At 43.5% G+C, this 15837-nt stretch overlaps 1 protein-coding gene across 4 annotated transcripts in view; it reads left to right on the top strand.

Annotated features, from left to right (window-relative positions):
- The window catches only part of SPATS2L (spermatogenesis associated serine rich 2 like), a 146548-nt gene that overhangs the window by 71004 nt on the left and 59707 nt on the right, over nt 1-15837 (top strand). For 3 of the 4 annotated variants that reach the window (XM_073306331.1, XM_073306330.1, XM_073306332.1), the window contains exons 3-4: nt 7077-7138; nt 10279-10353. Coding sequence is in view for 1 of the 4 variants with exons in the window: in XM_073306328.1 (XP_073162429.1) it covers nt 7100-7138 (39 nt within the window). In the remaining 3 variants the exon portion in view is untranslated. The remainder of the gene's footprint in view (nt 1-7076; nt 7139-10278; nt 10354-15837) is intronic. The other variant, XM_073306328.1, reaches the window with a different exon arrangement.

Below are 15837 nucleotides of genomic sequence, written 5' to 3' on the forward strand. Positions count from 1 at the left end.
AACTCCTGGTATAGACTGTGCTAAGTGGATGAAAGAATTCTTCTGTCGACCTAGCTACTGCCTCTCAGCCCTGGTCTACACTAGGACTGTAGGTCGAATTTAGCAGCGTTAAATCGATTTAAACCTGCACCCGTCCACACAATGAAGCCCTTTATTTCGACTTAAAGGGCTCTTAAAATCGATATCCTTACTCCACCCCTGACAAGTGGATTAGCGCTTAAATCGACGTTGCCCGCTCGAATTTGGGGTACTGTGGACACAATTCGATGGTATTGGCCTCCGGGAGCTATCCCAGAGTGCTCCATTCTGACCGCTCTGGACAGCACTCTCAACTCAGATGCACTGGCCAGGTAGACAGGAAAAGAACCGCGAACTTTTGAATCTCATTTCCTGTTTGGCCAGCTTGGCAAGCTGCAGGTGACCATGCAGAGCTCATCAGCACAGGTGACCATGATGGAGTCCCAGAATCGCAAAAGAGCTCCAGCATGGACCGAACGGGAGGTACGGGATCTGATCGCTGTTTGGGGAGAGGAATCCGTGCTATCAGAACTCCGTTCCAGTTTTCGAAATGCCAAAACCTTTGTCAAAATCTCCCAGGGCATGAAGGACAGAGGCCATAACAGGGACCCGAAGCAGTGCCGCGTGAAACTGAAGGAGCTGAGGCAAGCCTACCAGAAAACCAGAGAGGCGAACAGCCGCTCTGGGTCAGAGCCCCAAACATGCCGCTTCTATGATGAGCTGCATGCCATTTTAGGGGGTTCAGCCACCACTACCCCAGCCGTGTTGTTTGACTCCTTCAATGGAGATGGAGGCAATACGGAAGTAGGTTTTGGGGACGAAGAAGATGAGGAGGAGGAGGAGGTTGTAGATAGCTCACAGCAAGCAAGCAGAGAAACCGGTTTTCCCGACAGCCAGGAACTGTTTCTCACCCTAGACCTGGAGCCAGTACCCCCCTGAACCCACCCAAGGCTGCCTCCTGGACCCAGCAGGCGGAGAAGGGACCTCTGGTGAGTGTACCTTTTAAAATGCTATACATGGTTTAAAAGCAAGCATGTGAAAGGATTACTTTGCCCTGGCATTTGCGGTTCTCCTAGATGTAGTCCTAAAGCCTTTGCAAAAGGTTTCTGGGGAGGGCAGCCTTATTTCGTCCTTCATGGTAGGACACTTTACCACTCCAGGCCAGTAACACGTACTCGGGAATCACTGTAGAACAAAGCATTGCAGTGTATGTTTGCTGGCATTCAACCAAAATCCGTTCTTTCTCTCTCTGTGTTATCCTCAGGAGAGTGAGATACAATTCATGGTCACCTGGTTGAAATAGAGTGCTTTTCTTCAGGGGACACTCAGAGGAGTCCATTCCTGCTGGGCTGTTTGCCTGTGGCTAAACAGAAATGTTCCCCGCTGTTAGCCACAGGGAGGGGGGAAGGTTGAGGGGGTAGTCACGCGGTGGGAGGAGGCAAAATGCGACCTTGTAACGAAAGCACATGTGCTATGTATGTAATGTTAACAGCAAGGTTTACCCTGAAAGAGTGTAGCGACTGTTTTATAAAATGTCTCTTTTTAAATACCGCTGTCCCTTTTCTTTTCTCCACCAGCTGCATGTGTTTCAATGATCACAGGATCTTCTCCTTCCCAGAGGCTAGTGAAGCTTAGAAAGAAATAAAAACGCACTCGCGATGAAATGTTCTCCGAGCTCATGCTGTCCTCCCACACTGACAGAGCACAGACGAATGCGTGGAGGCAAATAATGTCAGAGTGCAGGAAAGCACAAAATGACCGGGAGGAGAGGTGGAGGGCTGAAGAGAGTAAGTGGCGGGCTGAAGACAGGACTGAAGCTCAAATGTGGCGGCAGCATGATGAGAGGAGGCAGGATTCAATGCTGAGGCTGCTGCAGGACCAAACCAGTATGCTCCAGTGTATGGTTGAGCTGCAGCAAAGGCAGCTGGAGCACAGACTGCCACTGCTGCCCCTCTGTAACCAACCGCCCTCCTCCCCAAGTTCCATAGCCTCCCCACCCAGACGCCCAAGAACGCGGTGGGGGGGCCTCCGGCCAACCAGCCACTCCACCACAGAGGATTGCCCAAAAAAAAGAAGGCTGTCATTCAATAAATTTTAAAGTTGTAAACTTTTAAAGTGCTGTGCTTAAAGTGCTGTGTGGCATTTTCCTTCCCTCCTCCACCACCCCTCCTGGGATACCTTGGTAGTCATCTCCCTATTTGTGTGATGAATGAATAACGAATGCATGACTGTGAAGCAGCAATGACTTTATTGCCTCTGCAAGCAATGATTAAAGGGAGGATGGGAGGGTGGTTAGCTTACAGGGAAGTAGAGTGAACCAAGGGGCGGGAGGTTTCATCAAGGAGAAACAAACAGAACTTTCACACCGTAGCCTGGCCAGTCATGAAACTGGTTTTCAAAGCTTCTCTGATGTGTACCGCGCCCTCCTGTGCTCTTCTAACCGCCCTGGTGTCTGGCTGCGCCTAACCAGCAGCTAGGCGATATGCCTCAACCTCCCACCCCGCCATAAACGTCTCCCCCTTACTCTCACAGATATTGTGGAGCACACAGCAATCAGTAATAACAGTGGGAATATTGGTTTCGCTGAGGTCTAAGCGAGTCAGTAAACTGCGCCAGCGCGCCTTTAAACGTCCAAATGCACATTCTACCACCATTCTGCACTTGCTCAGCCTGTAGTTGAACAGCTCCTGACTACTGTCCAGGCTGCCTGTGTACGGCTTCATGAGCCATGGCATTAAGGGGCAGGCTGGGTCCCCAAGGATACATATAGGCATTTCAACATCCCCAACAGTTATTTTCTGGTCTGGGAATAAAGTCCCTTCCTGCAGCTTTTGAAACAGACCAGAGTTCCTGAAGATGCGAGCATCATGCACCTTTCCCAGCCATCCCACGTTGATGTTGGTGAAACGTCCCTTGTGATCCACCAGAGCTTGCAGCACTATCGAAAAGTACCCCTTGCGGTTTATGTACTCGGCGGCTTGGTGCTCCGGTGCCAAGATAGGGATATGGGTTCCGTCTATAGCCCCACCACAGTTAAGGAATCCCATTGCAGCAAAGCCATCCACTATGACCTGCACATTTCCCAGGGTCACTACCCTTGATATCAGCAGATCTTTGATTGCGTGAGCTACTTGCATCACAGCAGCCCCCACAGTAGATTTGCCCACTCCAAATTGATTCCCAACTGACCGGTAGCTGTCTGGCGTTGCAAGCTTCCACAGGGCTATCGCCACTCGCTTCTCAACTGTGAGGGCTGCTCTCATCTTGGTATTCATGCGCTTCAGGGCAGGGGAAAGCAAGTCACAAAGTTCCATGAAAGTGCCCCTACGCATGCGAAAGTTTCGCAGCCACTGGGAATCGTCCCAGACCTGCAACACTATGCGGTCCCACCAGTCTGTGCTTGTTTCCCGAGCCCAGAATCGGCGTTCCACAGCATGAACCTGCCCCATTAGCACCATGATGCATGCATTGTTAGGGCCCATGCTTTCAGAGAAATCTGTGTCCATGTCCTGATCACTCACGGGACCGCGCTGACGTCGCCTCCTCACCCGGTATTGCGTTGCCATGTTCTGGTGCTGCATATACTGCTGGATAATGCGTGTGGTGGTTAATGTGCTCCTAATTGCCAAAGTGAGCTGAGCGGCCTCCATGCTTGCCTTGGTATGGCGTCCGCACAGAAAAAAGGCGCGGAACGATTGTCTGCCGTTGCTCTGACGGAGGGAGGGGCGACTGACGACACGGCTTACAGGGTTGGCTTCAGGGAGCTAAAATCAACAAAGGGTGTGCCTGTACATCAAGGAGTATTTCAGGCAGGACTGCACGGAGGATTCCAATAAGAAATGGTGCACCTAAGTTATTGTCCTTATTGGAACAAGAAGGTTAGCCTGGCCTCTGATTGATACATGGCTAGATTTACCTCGCTGCACCTTCTCTGTGAGTGACTGCAGTGTGATCTAGACGGGGAGGAGGCAAATGAGTACAAAACAAATCTGGTCTATTTCTTGTTCTGACCCACTCCATCTATCTTTTACATCTTTGGCTGGCAGCAGACGGTGCAGAAGGACTGCATGCCATCCACATCTCATGGCTGCTCGGCAGAAGATGGTACAGTACGACTGCTAGCCATCTTCATCTCTTGCCTGCCTGGCATAAGATGGTACAATACGACTGCTAGCAATCCTCATCTCTTGCCTGCCTGGCAGAAGATGGTACAGTACGACTGCTAGCAGTCCGTATCGCCTGCCCGCTCACCATAAGACGGTTCAATAGGACTGACTGCAGGACTAAAGAGAATGACCTGGTCAAGTCACTCCAAATTTAGTCCCTGCACCCATGTCTGCCCAGGCGCTCCCAGCCAACGTGGCCAGGAACACCTCGGACACGACGAGGACGACTACCAATCGTATTGCACCGTCTGCTGCCAGAAGGCAATGGATTGCTGCTACTGTGCAGCAAAGCCGTACCGCGTCTGCCAGCACCCAGGAGACATAGGGTGACGGTTACCTGAGCTGGCTCCATGCTTGCCGTGGTATGGCGTCTGCACAGGTAACTCATGAAAAAAGGCGCGAAATGATTGTCTGCCCTTGCTTTCACGGAGGGAGGGAGAGAATGGGGGCCTGACGACACGTACCCAGAACCACCCGCGACAATGTTTTAGCCCCATCAGAGTGCTCCATTGTGAGTGCTCTGGACAGCATTCTCAGATGCCCGATTGTTTGCCATTGCTCTGACGCTGGGAGGGGCGCTTACAGGGTTGGCTTCAGGGAACTAAAATCAACAAAGGGGGTGGCTTTACATCAAGGAGTATTTCAGGCAGGACTTCACGGAGGGTTCCAATAAGAAATGGTGCACCTAAGTTATTGTCCTTATTGGAACAAGAAGGTTAGCCTGGCCTCTGATTGATACATGGCTAGATTTACCTCGCTGTACCTTCTCTGTAAGTGACTGCAGTGTGATCTAGAAGAATGAGTCCCCTAGACAGGGGAGGGGGTGGAAGCAAATGAGTACAAAACAAATCTGGTCTATTTCTTGTTTTGATCCACTCCATCTATCTTTTACATCTTTGGCTGGCAGCAGACGGTGCAGAAGGACTGCATGCCATCCACATCTCATGGCTGCTCGGCAGAAGATGGTACAGTACGACTGCTAGCAGTCTGTATCGCCTGCCCACTCACCATAAGACGGTTCAATAGGACTGACTGCAGGACTAAAGAGAATGACCTGGTCAAGTCACTCCAAATTTAGTCCCTGCGCCCATGTCTGCCCAGGTGCTCCTGATCGACCTCACAGAGGCGACCAGGAGCACCTCAGACATGACGATGACGGCTACCAGTCGTACTGTACCGTCTGCTGCCACAAGGCAAGGGGTTGCTGCTACTGTGTAGCAATGCCGTACCGCGTCTGCCAGCACCCAGGAGACATAGGGTGACGGTTACCTGAGCGGGCTCCATGCTTGCCGTGGTATGGCGTCTGCACAGGTAACTCAGGAAAAAAGGCGCGAAATGATTGTCTGCCCTTGCTTTCACGGGGGGAGGGAGGGAACGGGGGCCTGACAATATGTACCCAGAACCACCCGCGACAATGTTTTAGCCCCATCAGGCATTGGGATCTCAACCCAGAATTCCAATGGGCAGCGGAGACTGCGGGAACTGTGGGATAGCTACCCACAGTGCAACGCTCCGGAAGTCGACGCTTGCCTCGGTACTGTGGAAGCACTCCGCCGAGTTAATGCACTTAATGCACTTAGAGCATTTTCTGTGGGGACACACACACTCGAATATATAAAACCGATTTCTAAAAAACCGACTTCTATAAATTTGACCTAATTTCGTAGTGTAGACATACCCTCAGGGAGGTGAATTACCTACAATGATGGGAGAACCCCTCCTGTCGCTGTAGTGAGTGTCTACACTGAAGCTTTACAGCGGCCCTGCCTGTAGCGTTTGAAATGTAGACATAGCCTTCAAACTCCCATCCCTCTTTCAGTCCTGTGTTGTGTGTGTGTGCAATTATGGTCTGTTTTAATTAAGTGGATGTGTAAATGAAAGAGCACCACTGGCATCTGTAACCACAGGCATATTCCATTCCTAGGCTGAGATTTTCAAAGCAGATTTGGAGATTTCATAGATTCATAGATTCATAGATATTTAGGTCAGAAGGGACCATTATGATCATCTAGTCTGACCTCCTGCACAATGCAGGCCACAGAATTTCACCCACCACTCCTAAAAAAGACCTCACACCTATATCTGTGCTATTGAAGTCCTCAAATTGTAGTTTGAAGACCTCAAGGAGCAGAGAATCCTCCAGCAAGTGACCCGTGCCCCATGCTACAGAGGAAGGCGAAAAACCTCCAGGGCCTTCCAATCTGCCCTGGAGGAAAATTCCTTCCCGACCCCAAATATGGAGATTAAATATGGAGATAAAGATTTAGCCACACAGCCACCATTAATTTTAATGGGAGTTATATGGCTAAATCCCCTCACTGGCTTTGGAGAGCTCAGCCATGGAGTACTTTTCAGCTGTGCCTCCGAGCATTTCCAAGATGCATCAGCTTATTAAGACTGGATTTTGTAGATTATGGAACCCTATTTTGGCAAAAACAAAGACCACTGCTGACCAACAAAATATGAGCAATTGAATATGCCCTAGATATACCCTGTGTTTAAAGCTTTGAAGATGCATGGCAACAATTAATTTGATGCAAAAGATGGAGATTGGGGATCATTCCTCCATCTGTCTATATCCATACTGGCCATTCTTAGGGTATTAAACAGCAGATGTAGGTCATCAAATGAGCTATAGAATATAATGTAGCACATTTTTAAAGCTAATTTGGGTGATGCACAGCAGAAGTTGTTGGTGAGAGTGTGTGTGAGATCATTCAGGAAGCCTTAAGTCCAACCCAGTTTCCCATCCTGCCCGCGGGATGTCATCGAGACTGTTCACCTGCTTAAAGTTATGCTCATGTGTAAGTCTTTGCAGGTTCTGCCCTCTAGTGAGAAGTCATCACTAAACCTGTAAATTAATCTTTTTCTTAATGTTTCTCCTCTTCACAGAGACTATTCTCATCTGAATAGAGATGGCAGAAATCAGTTCTCCTGCAAATATCAAGGAAAAGGTAGGCTCGAATAATTAGTACAGTGCAATCTGTATAATCCTAAACTATATTTACATATTTATTGCTCCCCTGATCCTGCACATATCTATTCAACATGCTTAACTTTACCATAAATTGACTTCATACATAAAGTTAAGCACAGACACAAGTGTTTGTAGGGTCAGGTCTTAATGTTGGCTGAAGAAAAATATCTTTATTTTTCTGTGAGAAAGCAATATTTGTGATTTAGATTTCTGTTATTCCCATACATGACATCACACCCTCGAAAACTCCCTTACTGCCATATGAAGGGATACCATTCCCTTGAAAATCATGTTTCTGTTTTAAAGTGATGTTCCTACTATAGTTACAGCCAATGTCTAAAGTTACGATGATTAAGAAGTTAGCAAAAAAATTTTTTTCCTGTTTATCAGTTTGTACATTTGACAGTGCTGTGTATGTATAAGTCAATTTCACTGTTTCTTCTGCTTAGTGGTAGATTCTCACTAGTCCTGCACCCCTTTGTAAGGGACCAAGGACCATAAGGTACATCAGGTTTCAGAGTAACAGCCGTGTTAGTCTGTATTTGCAAAAAGAAAAGGAGTACTTGTGGCCCTTAGAGACTAACCAATTTATTTAAGCATAAGCTTTCGTGAGCTACAGCTCACTTCATCGGCTGCATACTGTGGAAAGTACAGAAGACGTTTTTATACACACAAACCATGAAAAAATGGGTGATTATCACTACAAAAGGTTTTCTCTCCCCCCACGCCACTCTCCTGCTGGTAATAGCTTATGTAAAGTGATCACTCTCCTTACAATGTGTATGATAATTGGGGGGGGGTATTGGGGAGGGGGGAGAAGACCTGGATTTGTGCTGGAAATGGCCCACCTTGATTATCATACACATTGTAAGGAGAGTGATCACTTTACATAAGCTATTACCAGCAGGAGAGTGGGGTGGGGGGAGAGAAAACCTTTTGTAGTGATAATCACCCATTTTTTCATTGTTTGTGTGTATAAAAACGTCTTCTGTACTTTCCACAGTATGCATCCAATGAAGTGAGCTGTAGCTCACGGAAGCTTATGCTCAAATAAATTGGTTAGTCTCTAAGGTGCCACAGGTACTCCTTTTCTTTTTATAAGGTACATCATTACTCTCTTGCATGGGTTATCTGTACACATGTTTCAGCACTGCAGGGGAAGAAGGCTCAGAGCTGCTACTCACATCTCTCCTCCACCACAGATGGGCAGGAAGAGGCAGGACTGGATAGAGTCCTGTCTCTGTTCCCCACAATGTGTGATGGGTGGAAATGATGTATGCTGTGCCTGGTATAAACTCAGGACAGGACACTTCCTACATGTAGCACAGAGAAGACCAGGAGACAGTCTGACTCTCGGAGTCACAGTCTTCATCTGGGATAGCATAATTACACACTGCCACAGGTCAGGTCATAAAGTGAGGATCTAGCCCATAGTCAGTCAGTTTCTTTTTTTACTTAGAAGGACTTAGCCAATACCAATAGGAAAGCAGGAAAAAAATACAGAATTTTTTTAAAATGCTGCAAGAGAAACTAGATTTTTTTGAAATTAATCATTTTGAAAAAGTTCAGATTGGCAGTGCCCCTTTAATATCAGAATATTTTGGGGGATACTATTTGGAAAAGTGAGGTGGAGCTTTAAATTGGGGAAGTGCAGAAAGGGCCAAATTGTGGCCTGATTTATACCCTGTGTGTAGTTTCATTAAGACAAATCTGGCTTTCTGTGACACAGGTTCAAGTCAGGAATAAGTGCATGTTAAAGTCAGTAGTGTACATTGCTGTCAGGTAAATACTCCAGGCATATACAGGTGACTTCAGGTATACAACTAAATACAGGTGTCAGTGATAGCAGCATTAAGCCTGTTGCCTCCACATGAGTTGCACAAGGTCTAAAGAAGGGCAGAGCTTGGCTCAAAAAGTAGTTTGAAAGAAGCCAGAATAAAGGGGACAATGCAACAATGAAGAATACGCACAAGCCCCATCATATCATAAGACACAGCTGTGGCCCATTGCATACCCTTCAGGCTGGTGAGAATGTGAAGTCACTCTCTTATCCTTGAGGTTGCCAAAGGAAAGAGAGAGAATATAAATTTGAGAGTTTGGATTCCTGGATGAGCATTTTTTTCCAGCTGATGTAAAATGATTTGTTTATCACAGGAAAAGTTTGTCCTAGGTTCAGTTCTGCAATTCAACAATTTGGTTGAACCAGCAATAGGAAAAAGTGATATGACACCAGAAATGCATGGAACCATGGTACTGTAAATGCAGCTGTCCCACAAAGTGGTAGAGAGTTCAGGAATAATATAAACTGTGCAACAGAGAGAAGAAATAGGAATCTGGAGCAAGTAATCATCTGTTTAGGTATATTGCCATTTTATCTCAGCATTCACAAATAGAGTAATCAGCGTTTCATTCAAGTAATACACCTCACTTGCAGGTAACTTAGACATTGCCTTTAGTTTCTAAAGGCTTGATGAACCAGGACAACTGCTGATCCTAAAGTCTTTCTGAGTGAGCTATTACAGATTATCAATGAGAGAGCCTGATGAATAGTCACACAGTAACTCATGCCCACTATATGTCAATGGAGCTTGTGAGTAAACAGCATATGCAGTGTTGGCTTAGATTTGGTATAGAAGAGAGAATGAGTTCCTGATGAGTGTTCTCCCCTTTTCTAGCACTTTGTCTTCCCCTTTCTGTTTTCTTCTCTTCAAATATGTTTCCTTTCCTTTATATTGAACCTCTTTGCGTTATAGCCCCCAATGGGGAATCATTAGTTTTCTGATGTGCACAGTTTGTGGGTCTGTTTTTTCAGAATTCATGTTTTCCTTAATTCATATTTATTGGTTGGTGGAACACTCATCATACTCGAGAATTTGCATGTCAATATGAATGTGTATTTCAATGAATGAGTGCCTTCCTTAGACCTTGATAGTCTGAAGTACTCAGTGTTTAATGCCTTTGTCAATGGAAAATTGTGTCAGTAAATCCCATCTCTTCGTGCCGGGCAACTTACAGTAATTCCAAGTACCCAGTTCAGTGAATCAATCGAGAAGTTATGATCATTTACCATGTGACTTAAATTTCAACTCATTGGTTCCTGTTTTGCCTTAAATTAAGAATGAAGAAGTATAGCATTGGAAGAAACAAAAGAAGAACTCTCACTGACTCTAGATATCTGCTACTCCAGATAAGGCACTATATGTTGGGTGTATCAAGTGGTTTTTGTTTGGTTGTTTGTTTTTTCAAAATCATTGCTTGTATATTTGTACAGATTTTTAAAGCAAGAAAATTACTGGATCAATACATTACATTAAATAGTTACTTTTTTATATCTGTTTTTCCGTTATCATTCACTGTTACTAAATCCTCATGCCAAGGGAAAACTAGGTTAACAGCAGTTGCATCTTATTGCTTGTTTCTACTATGGAAGATAAAATTTAATGACCCACTAAATGATGGCCATGATACATCTCATTTTGCTGAAAATACACCAAGCAAATTCAGCTGTTTCTATCAGACAATTCTAAAGGCATATCTAGGTTGTCATTCAATAAGATATTGGAAATCTGAGCAAAGAAAAAACAAATTTGCCTGGCTGACTTGATTTTAATTTTATTCACAAATATAGTTTTAAGAAATAAATTGGATCACCAGTTGTATGCACCAGAGGATGTGGATATAAGAAACTATTATACATCTTTAGTGCAATCTAATAAAAAAACCCAAGGTCATACCCCTTTCCCACTTAGAAAACTAAAATTCATCAAGCAAGAAGCAGTCATAAACACCCACTGCAGCAGGATAAATGTGATGAGTCTGATATTTATTTTTTGTTGGGTATTTTATGCGTAACTGAAGAAAACTAAAACAATAATGATTTATTTAATCTCCTATCCTGAGCTTTGGGCACCCTTTGCCATTAATTATGTTAAAAATTATGAAAATAGTTACAAAACCTAAACAGCAGTGCATTTCCCGCCGCATTCTTCCTTCCCACCCCATCTCTGGTAGATCATATTATGTATCCAAGCCCTGATCCTGTGAAAATTCACATGAAGTCAAAGAGACTGTGTGCACACACAGACTTACTCTTGTGTGTAACTTTTTGCAGGCTTGTGGCTAAGCTCTCCATGCTTTACATTTCATTCCCCACAACCAAAATATAGTCCAAAACCCATGAGGTTTAGCAGTAGTGGGTTTAAAAATGGTTAATCCAAATGGTGTCTATCCGCCTGAAGAGTGCTGTCTCCATGACCAGTCACTAATTTCTTCTAGGAAATACCATCTTTATTGCCATTTTACAAGTTGTTTGGAGACTAAGACCAAAATTTTCAAAGCAAGGTACCTAAAGTAAGGCTATTAAATACATATGGGCTCCTAAAGATGATAATCAGGGCCTGATTTTCAGAGTTCTGAGTGAATGTTACCATTGCTGAGATACACTGTGATATTTCTGTAAATAATTCCTACTGTTTCAGCCAAAATAGTTTGTACATTTAGTCTGTTACACATCTTATTGTATAACATTTTTTCCTGAGAGATTTGCGTAAGCATTGGCCTGCAAAGCCAGGCAGCCTAATGAAAATTTGCATAGCTAGTGAAGACTGCTGCAGTTGTGCTATTCCAAAGCTGTTCTGATTTAATTAATCACATTTGGGGCAAACTGGGCCAAAATCAGCTCTGTCTCATTGCTTTAACTCCATATTAATTCCTTAGTGGAGAATTATTATACTCACACTCACACTAAAGCAAAGTGCACTGCCAATGAACCCCTCTTGAAGAAACAGACGCTCGGTTTCTGGGGTGATGGAGCCCCCTGAGCAGGAAGGAATGAGAACAGAAGGTACAACTGAATGTGTAGTGTGTTCATATGGTACTACCACAGCATGGGTCAGTGGAGGTGCTCAAGCTGGGTTTAATCGAGGGGAAGTTTGCAGAGGACCATTATACATGACAGGGACTCACTTTGTTCTTGATCTGAAATAGTCAGGATTATTTAACCTTCAGGGCATGCTCCAGGGCCCACCTTTTCTTCCTGTTGCTCCCGGTAGCTGAAGAGGTTAGCGCAAGATGGATGCAATTGTTCCTGGGGAATGGAGGTTTTGGTGAGGCAAAATATCTCTTGTGGGGTTGTGTTGAGGGTAGAGTTTTGCTGACATTTTTCTGAGGGTTTGGTCACAGTTTAGTTTTGATTGTTTTGTCATTTAAAATATCAGAGGCATCCACAGTACCAAACAGGTGTGTCTGTGTGATAAAGCACAACAAATAAATGTATTTAGATACATTTGCTGGTATTTAAAACGTAACAAGAATGTGAACAAAGGGCTGTGAGATGGCAGGGGTGGAAGAGAGCTCATCACAAGTGAAAGTGGTAAGAGAAGTGTTTAGAGTGAAACCAGCCTTTGAAAAGTTAGACAGTTTTCATTTTTATATTTCACTGTGGCTTTTTAAGACCTAACTTAGCATCTGTTTCATGTGCTTCTGTTGATTTCAGTGGGCTTCATCCAAAGTCATTGAAGTCAATGAAAAGACTTTCAGTTATGTTACTGGGCTTTGGATCAGGCTTTGTGTTCAATGATGCTGAAGAATCAGGCCTTTAAAAAGTGTGTATATATAGATTTCCATCCTTAGAGTGACCCAGTTTTACTGAGAAAGTCCTTTTCTTTTTCACCTGAAATGTCCCAATGTTTCATTCCATTCATCCAAATGTTTGGTTTTATCATAAACCCAAAATATTTGTTGAAGACCTATTGCTGTGTGAAGCAGAATTTGCTCAGTATTTACCAGAAACGAACAATCCAGTGTCACGAGTGTGATGAACAGTTTTTTTGAGTGAAGAAAAATGTCAAATGAGTATGGATGCTATCAAAGCTTTTCTTTTGTTGATAAACTCATTCATATACTTAAGCTGCTGGAAAAGTCCTCTACTCTGAGAAATGTGCACGTTGATTTAGGGTCAGATGCTAGCTGCCGCAGCACCTGCACATTTCTGTTTAATTTGACTTTTGTAGGAGTAATCCGTGACCTTAAAAAATGGTTGCTATAAAAGTGTTATCATATCCTGCACCATGGCTAAAATGCCTGGACTCTGGAATCCAATAGAACTCTGCAGGGGTCCACACTAGAATATCCCACTGCAAAAACTGGGGCGTTCGTCTGAACCGCACAGCCTTGTCACTGGCATGGCATTAAATAAATATGGAAGACAGATGCCTCTGTACTCTCAGATACCCATATTTTAAAAATTAGTTCAGCTCATATCTAGGAGAATCTATTGAGTTTAATTTTATATCTAAAGTGAAAAAAAAATCCAGTATTAATTTTAGCACTGTTCAATGGGGTTGAAACAAAGTTGGTTGTTAACTGGCTTGTTAGTTATCAAGATCAGGCATATATCAGGATGGTAAGTGAACACTTTAAATTAATTGACCATAGTAGTAACTTTCCTCATGGGAATTGTAGCAGCTATGTACAGAGGTTTCACAACAGCAGTGAAGTATGAGCTTTCAGCTAAGTAGTTTAATTTGTCATTTTGTCAGGAGTGTATAAACTAACTCAGCGAACCCCAGAGATGTTACTTATTCATCAAAAACTTCCTCTTTGGGGAAGATGCCATGAGGGAGGGGGTAGAAAAGAGAGAAGAAAACAGGCAGTAATTACTGCCTAATGCTTGTTAACAGCAGTATTGTTAAAGTTACCTGGAGACCAGTCGAGACTTGACAGGAACCCAAAGGATCCAAATGAATAAATGAAAATGTCCGCATTGGTTTCTGGTGGAGACATGGACATTTACTGCTACTAGACTGCTTTCACTGCTAGTTTATGCTATATTTATGTATTTGCAAGATTGGATTATTGGGATAGCCTTATGAGAAATGCATCTTGTTTCCATGAGGTTCTTAGGTGGACAGAAGCCATGTATGGCCAAATTTTCAGTGTCCTCCAGCCCTTTGTGGGCATGTCTCACTCATCAAAGTTAACAGTTGTTCTGTACCTACTTTAAAATAAATCAGTTTACTATTCTTTCAGTTGATTCAGGATTGTCTTCAGAAGGATTTCCCATATTTAAAAAAAATCCTATGAAAAACAATTAAATTTGTCTGACAAGATTTGTTCTTTATAAAACTGGGGTAGAAATTAGCTACCTTGAAGGGTCTTGCTAACATTTTCCCCCTTTTCTGAATTTTGTCGCCACATCTGCTCTTTGCTGGTTGTTGGCACATCCCCAGTAATCCCTGAATTAGGGTTCAGTTCTGCATATTACTTAGTGTGCACAAACCCCTGTGCCTTCATGGACCATCATTTACTTGGTCCCTGGTTCTGTAAAACCTTTAAACATGTGCTTCAGTCTCATTGACTTCAGTGTGACTTAAGCACATGTCTAAAGTTAAGCACATGCTTAAAGCCCAAAGTCAACAACGCACATAAACATGCTTAACTCTGAGCATGTATTTAAGTCTATACAACAAAGCACTTAAACCAACAGGACTTAAACACTTGCTTACAGTTAAGCATGCGGTTAAGTGCTTTGCTGAATCAGGGTCTTAAATGGGACTGTGTATGGATCCAGGGGTCTGTCTGTGTGCATTCACTTGTAGGACTCGGGGTTTGTATTTTATGTTTTGATTGTTTTTAGGGGAGTGGTTTAAACTGAAACACAGAGTAGTTAGCTCTTGCAGCATAATCTCAAGGTTCGCAAACTCAGGCTCCTTCAAACCAATGTGGAAATCTGCTCTGTGTCTAGGCCGCAAATGTACAAATGTAGCTACTGTCAGCGAGAGCATCCCAGCTGATCTCATCTGCCAAGATGGAACACGTTAATTGTCAATGGTTCAGCAAGTTTGTTAACTAACCCTTTAATGCCCTAGACTGCCTGTTCTGCAACCACATGATGACATGGAATCATTAAAAATATTTGAAGTCCTTACATCTAGACCAGATAAAGACAGATGATTATGAAATTAAAGACTGCTGAATAGTGCATAAGCACAAAGGTGCCAAATTAAGATAGCAGGGTTGACTGTAAATTTGGCATTTCCTAACTTATGAGTGCTTTACTTTGCAACCTGAATAATGTTCTTGTAGTGCAGTGGTTTTGTTCGGTATGTTAAGGACCATTATAAAGAGGATAGTGATCAATTGTTTTCCATGTCCACTGCAGATAGGACAATAAGTAATGGGCTTAATCTACAGCCAGAGAGATTTAGGTTAGGTGTTAGGAAAAACTTTCTAATTATAAAGATAGTTAAGGACTGGAACAGGCCTCCAAGGAAGGTTGTGGAACCCCTGTCATTGGAGTTTTTACAAACAGGTTTTGACAAACACTTGTCAGAGATTGTCTAGGTTTACATGGTCCTGCATGAGCATGGACTGTATGAGCAAGGTCCATTCCAGCTCTACATATCTATGATTCTGTGGTGATTCATGGAGTCATTACAAATATTTGACTTTCTGTTAGTCTTACTTTTAATATTTTTTCATCTTATGGTTGGGTTCTGTTGAATAGGAAAATATTCTGAGTTCTCTCAAATAAAACAAGGACATACCAGCATTAATATAGACTAACTGTAAATGTTTGTTTTTGTAGACTCTCAGGTATTAATGCTATTTCAGTGCTTATGAAACAAGCTATTTCCAATTTCTTGTACCAATTTTTATCCTGTGTTTCAGTGACAA

Source organism: Lepidochelys kempii, chromosome 11 (assembly GCF_965140265.1).
Source record: "Lepidochelys kempii isolate rLepKem1 chromosome 11, rLepKem1.hap2, whole genome shotgun sequence".
Taxonomy (NCBI): domain Eukaryota; kingdom Metazoa; phylum Chordata; order Testudines; family Cheloniidae; genus Lepidochelys; species Lepidochelys kempii.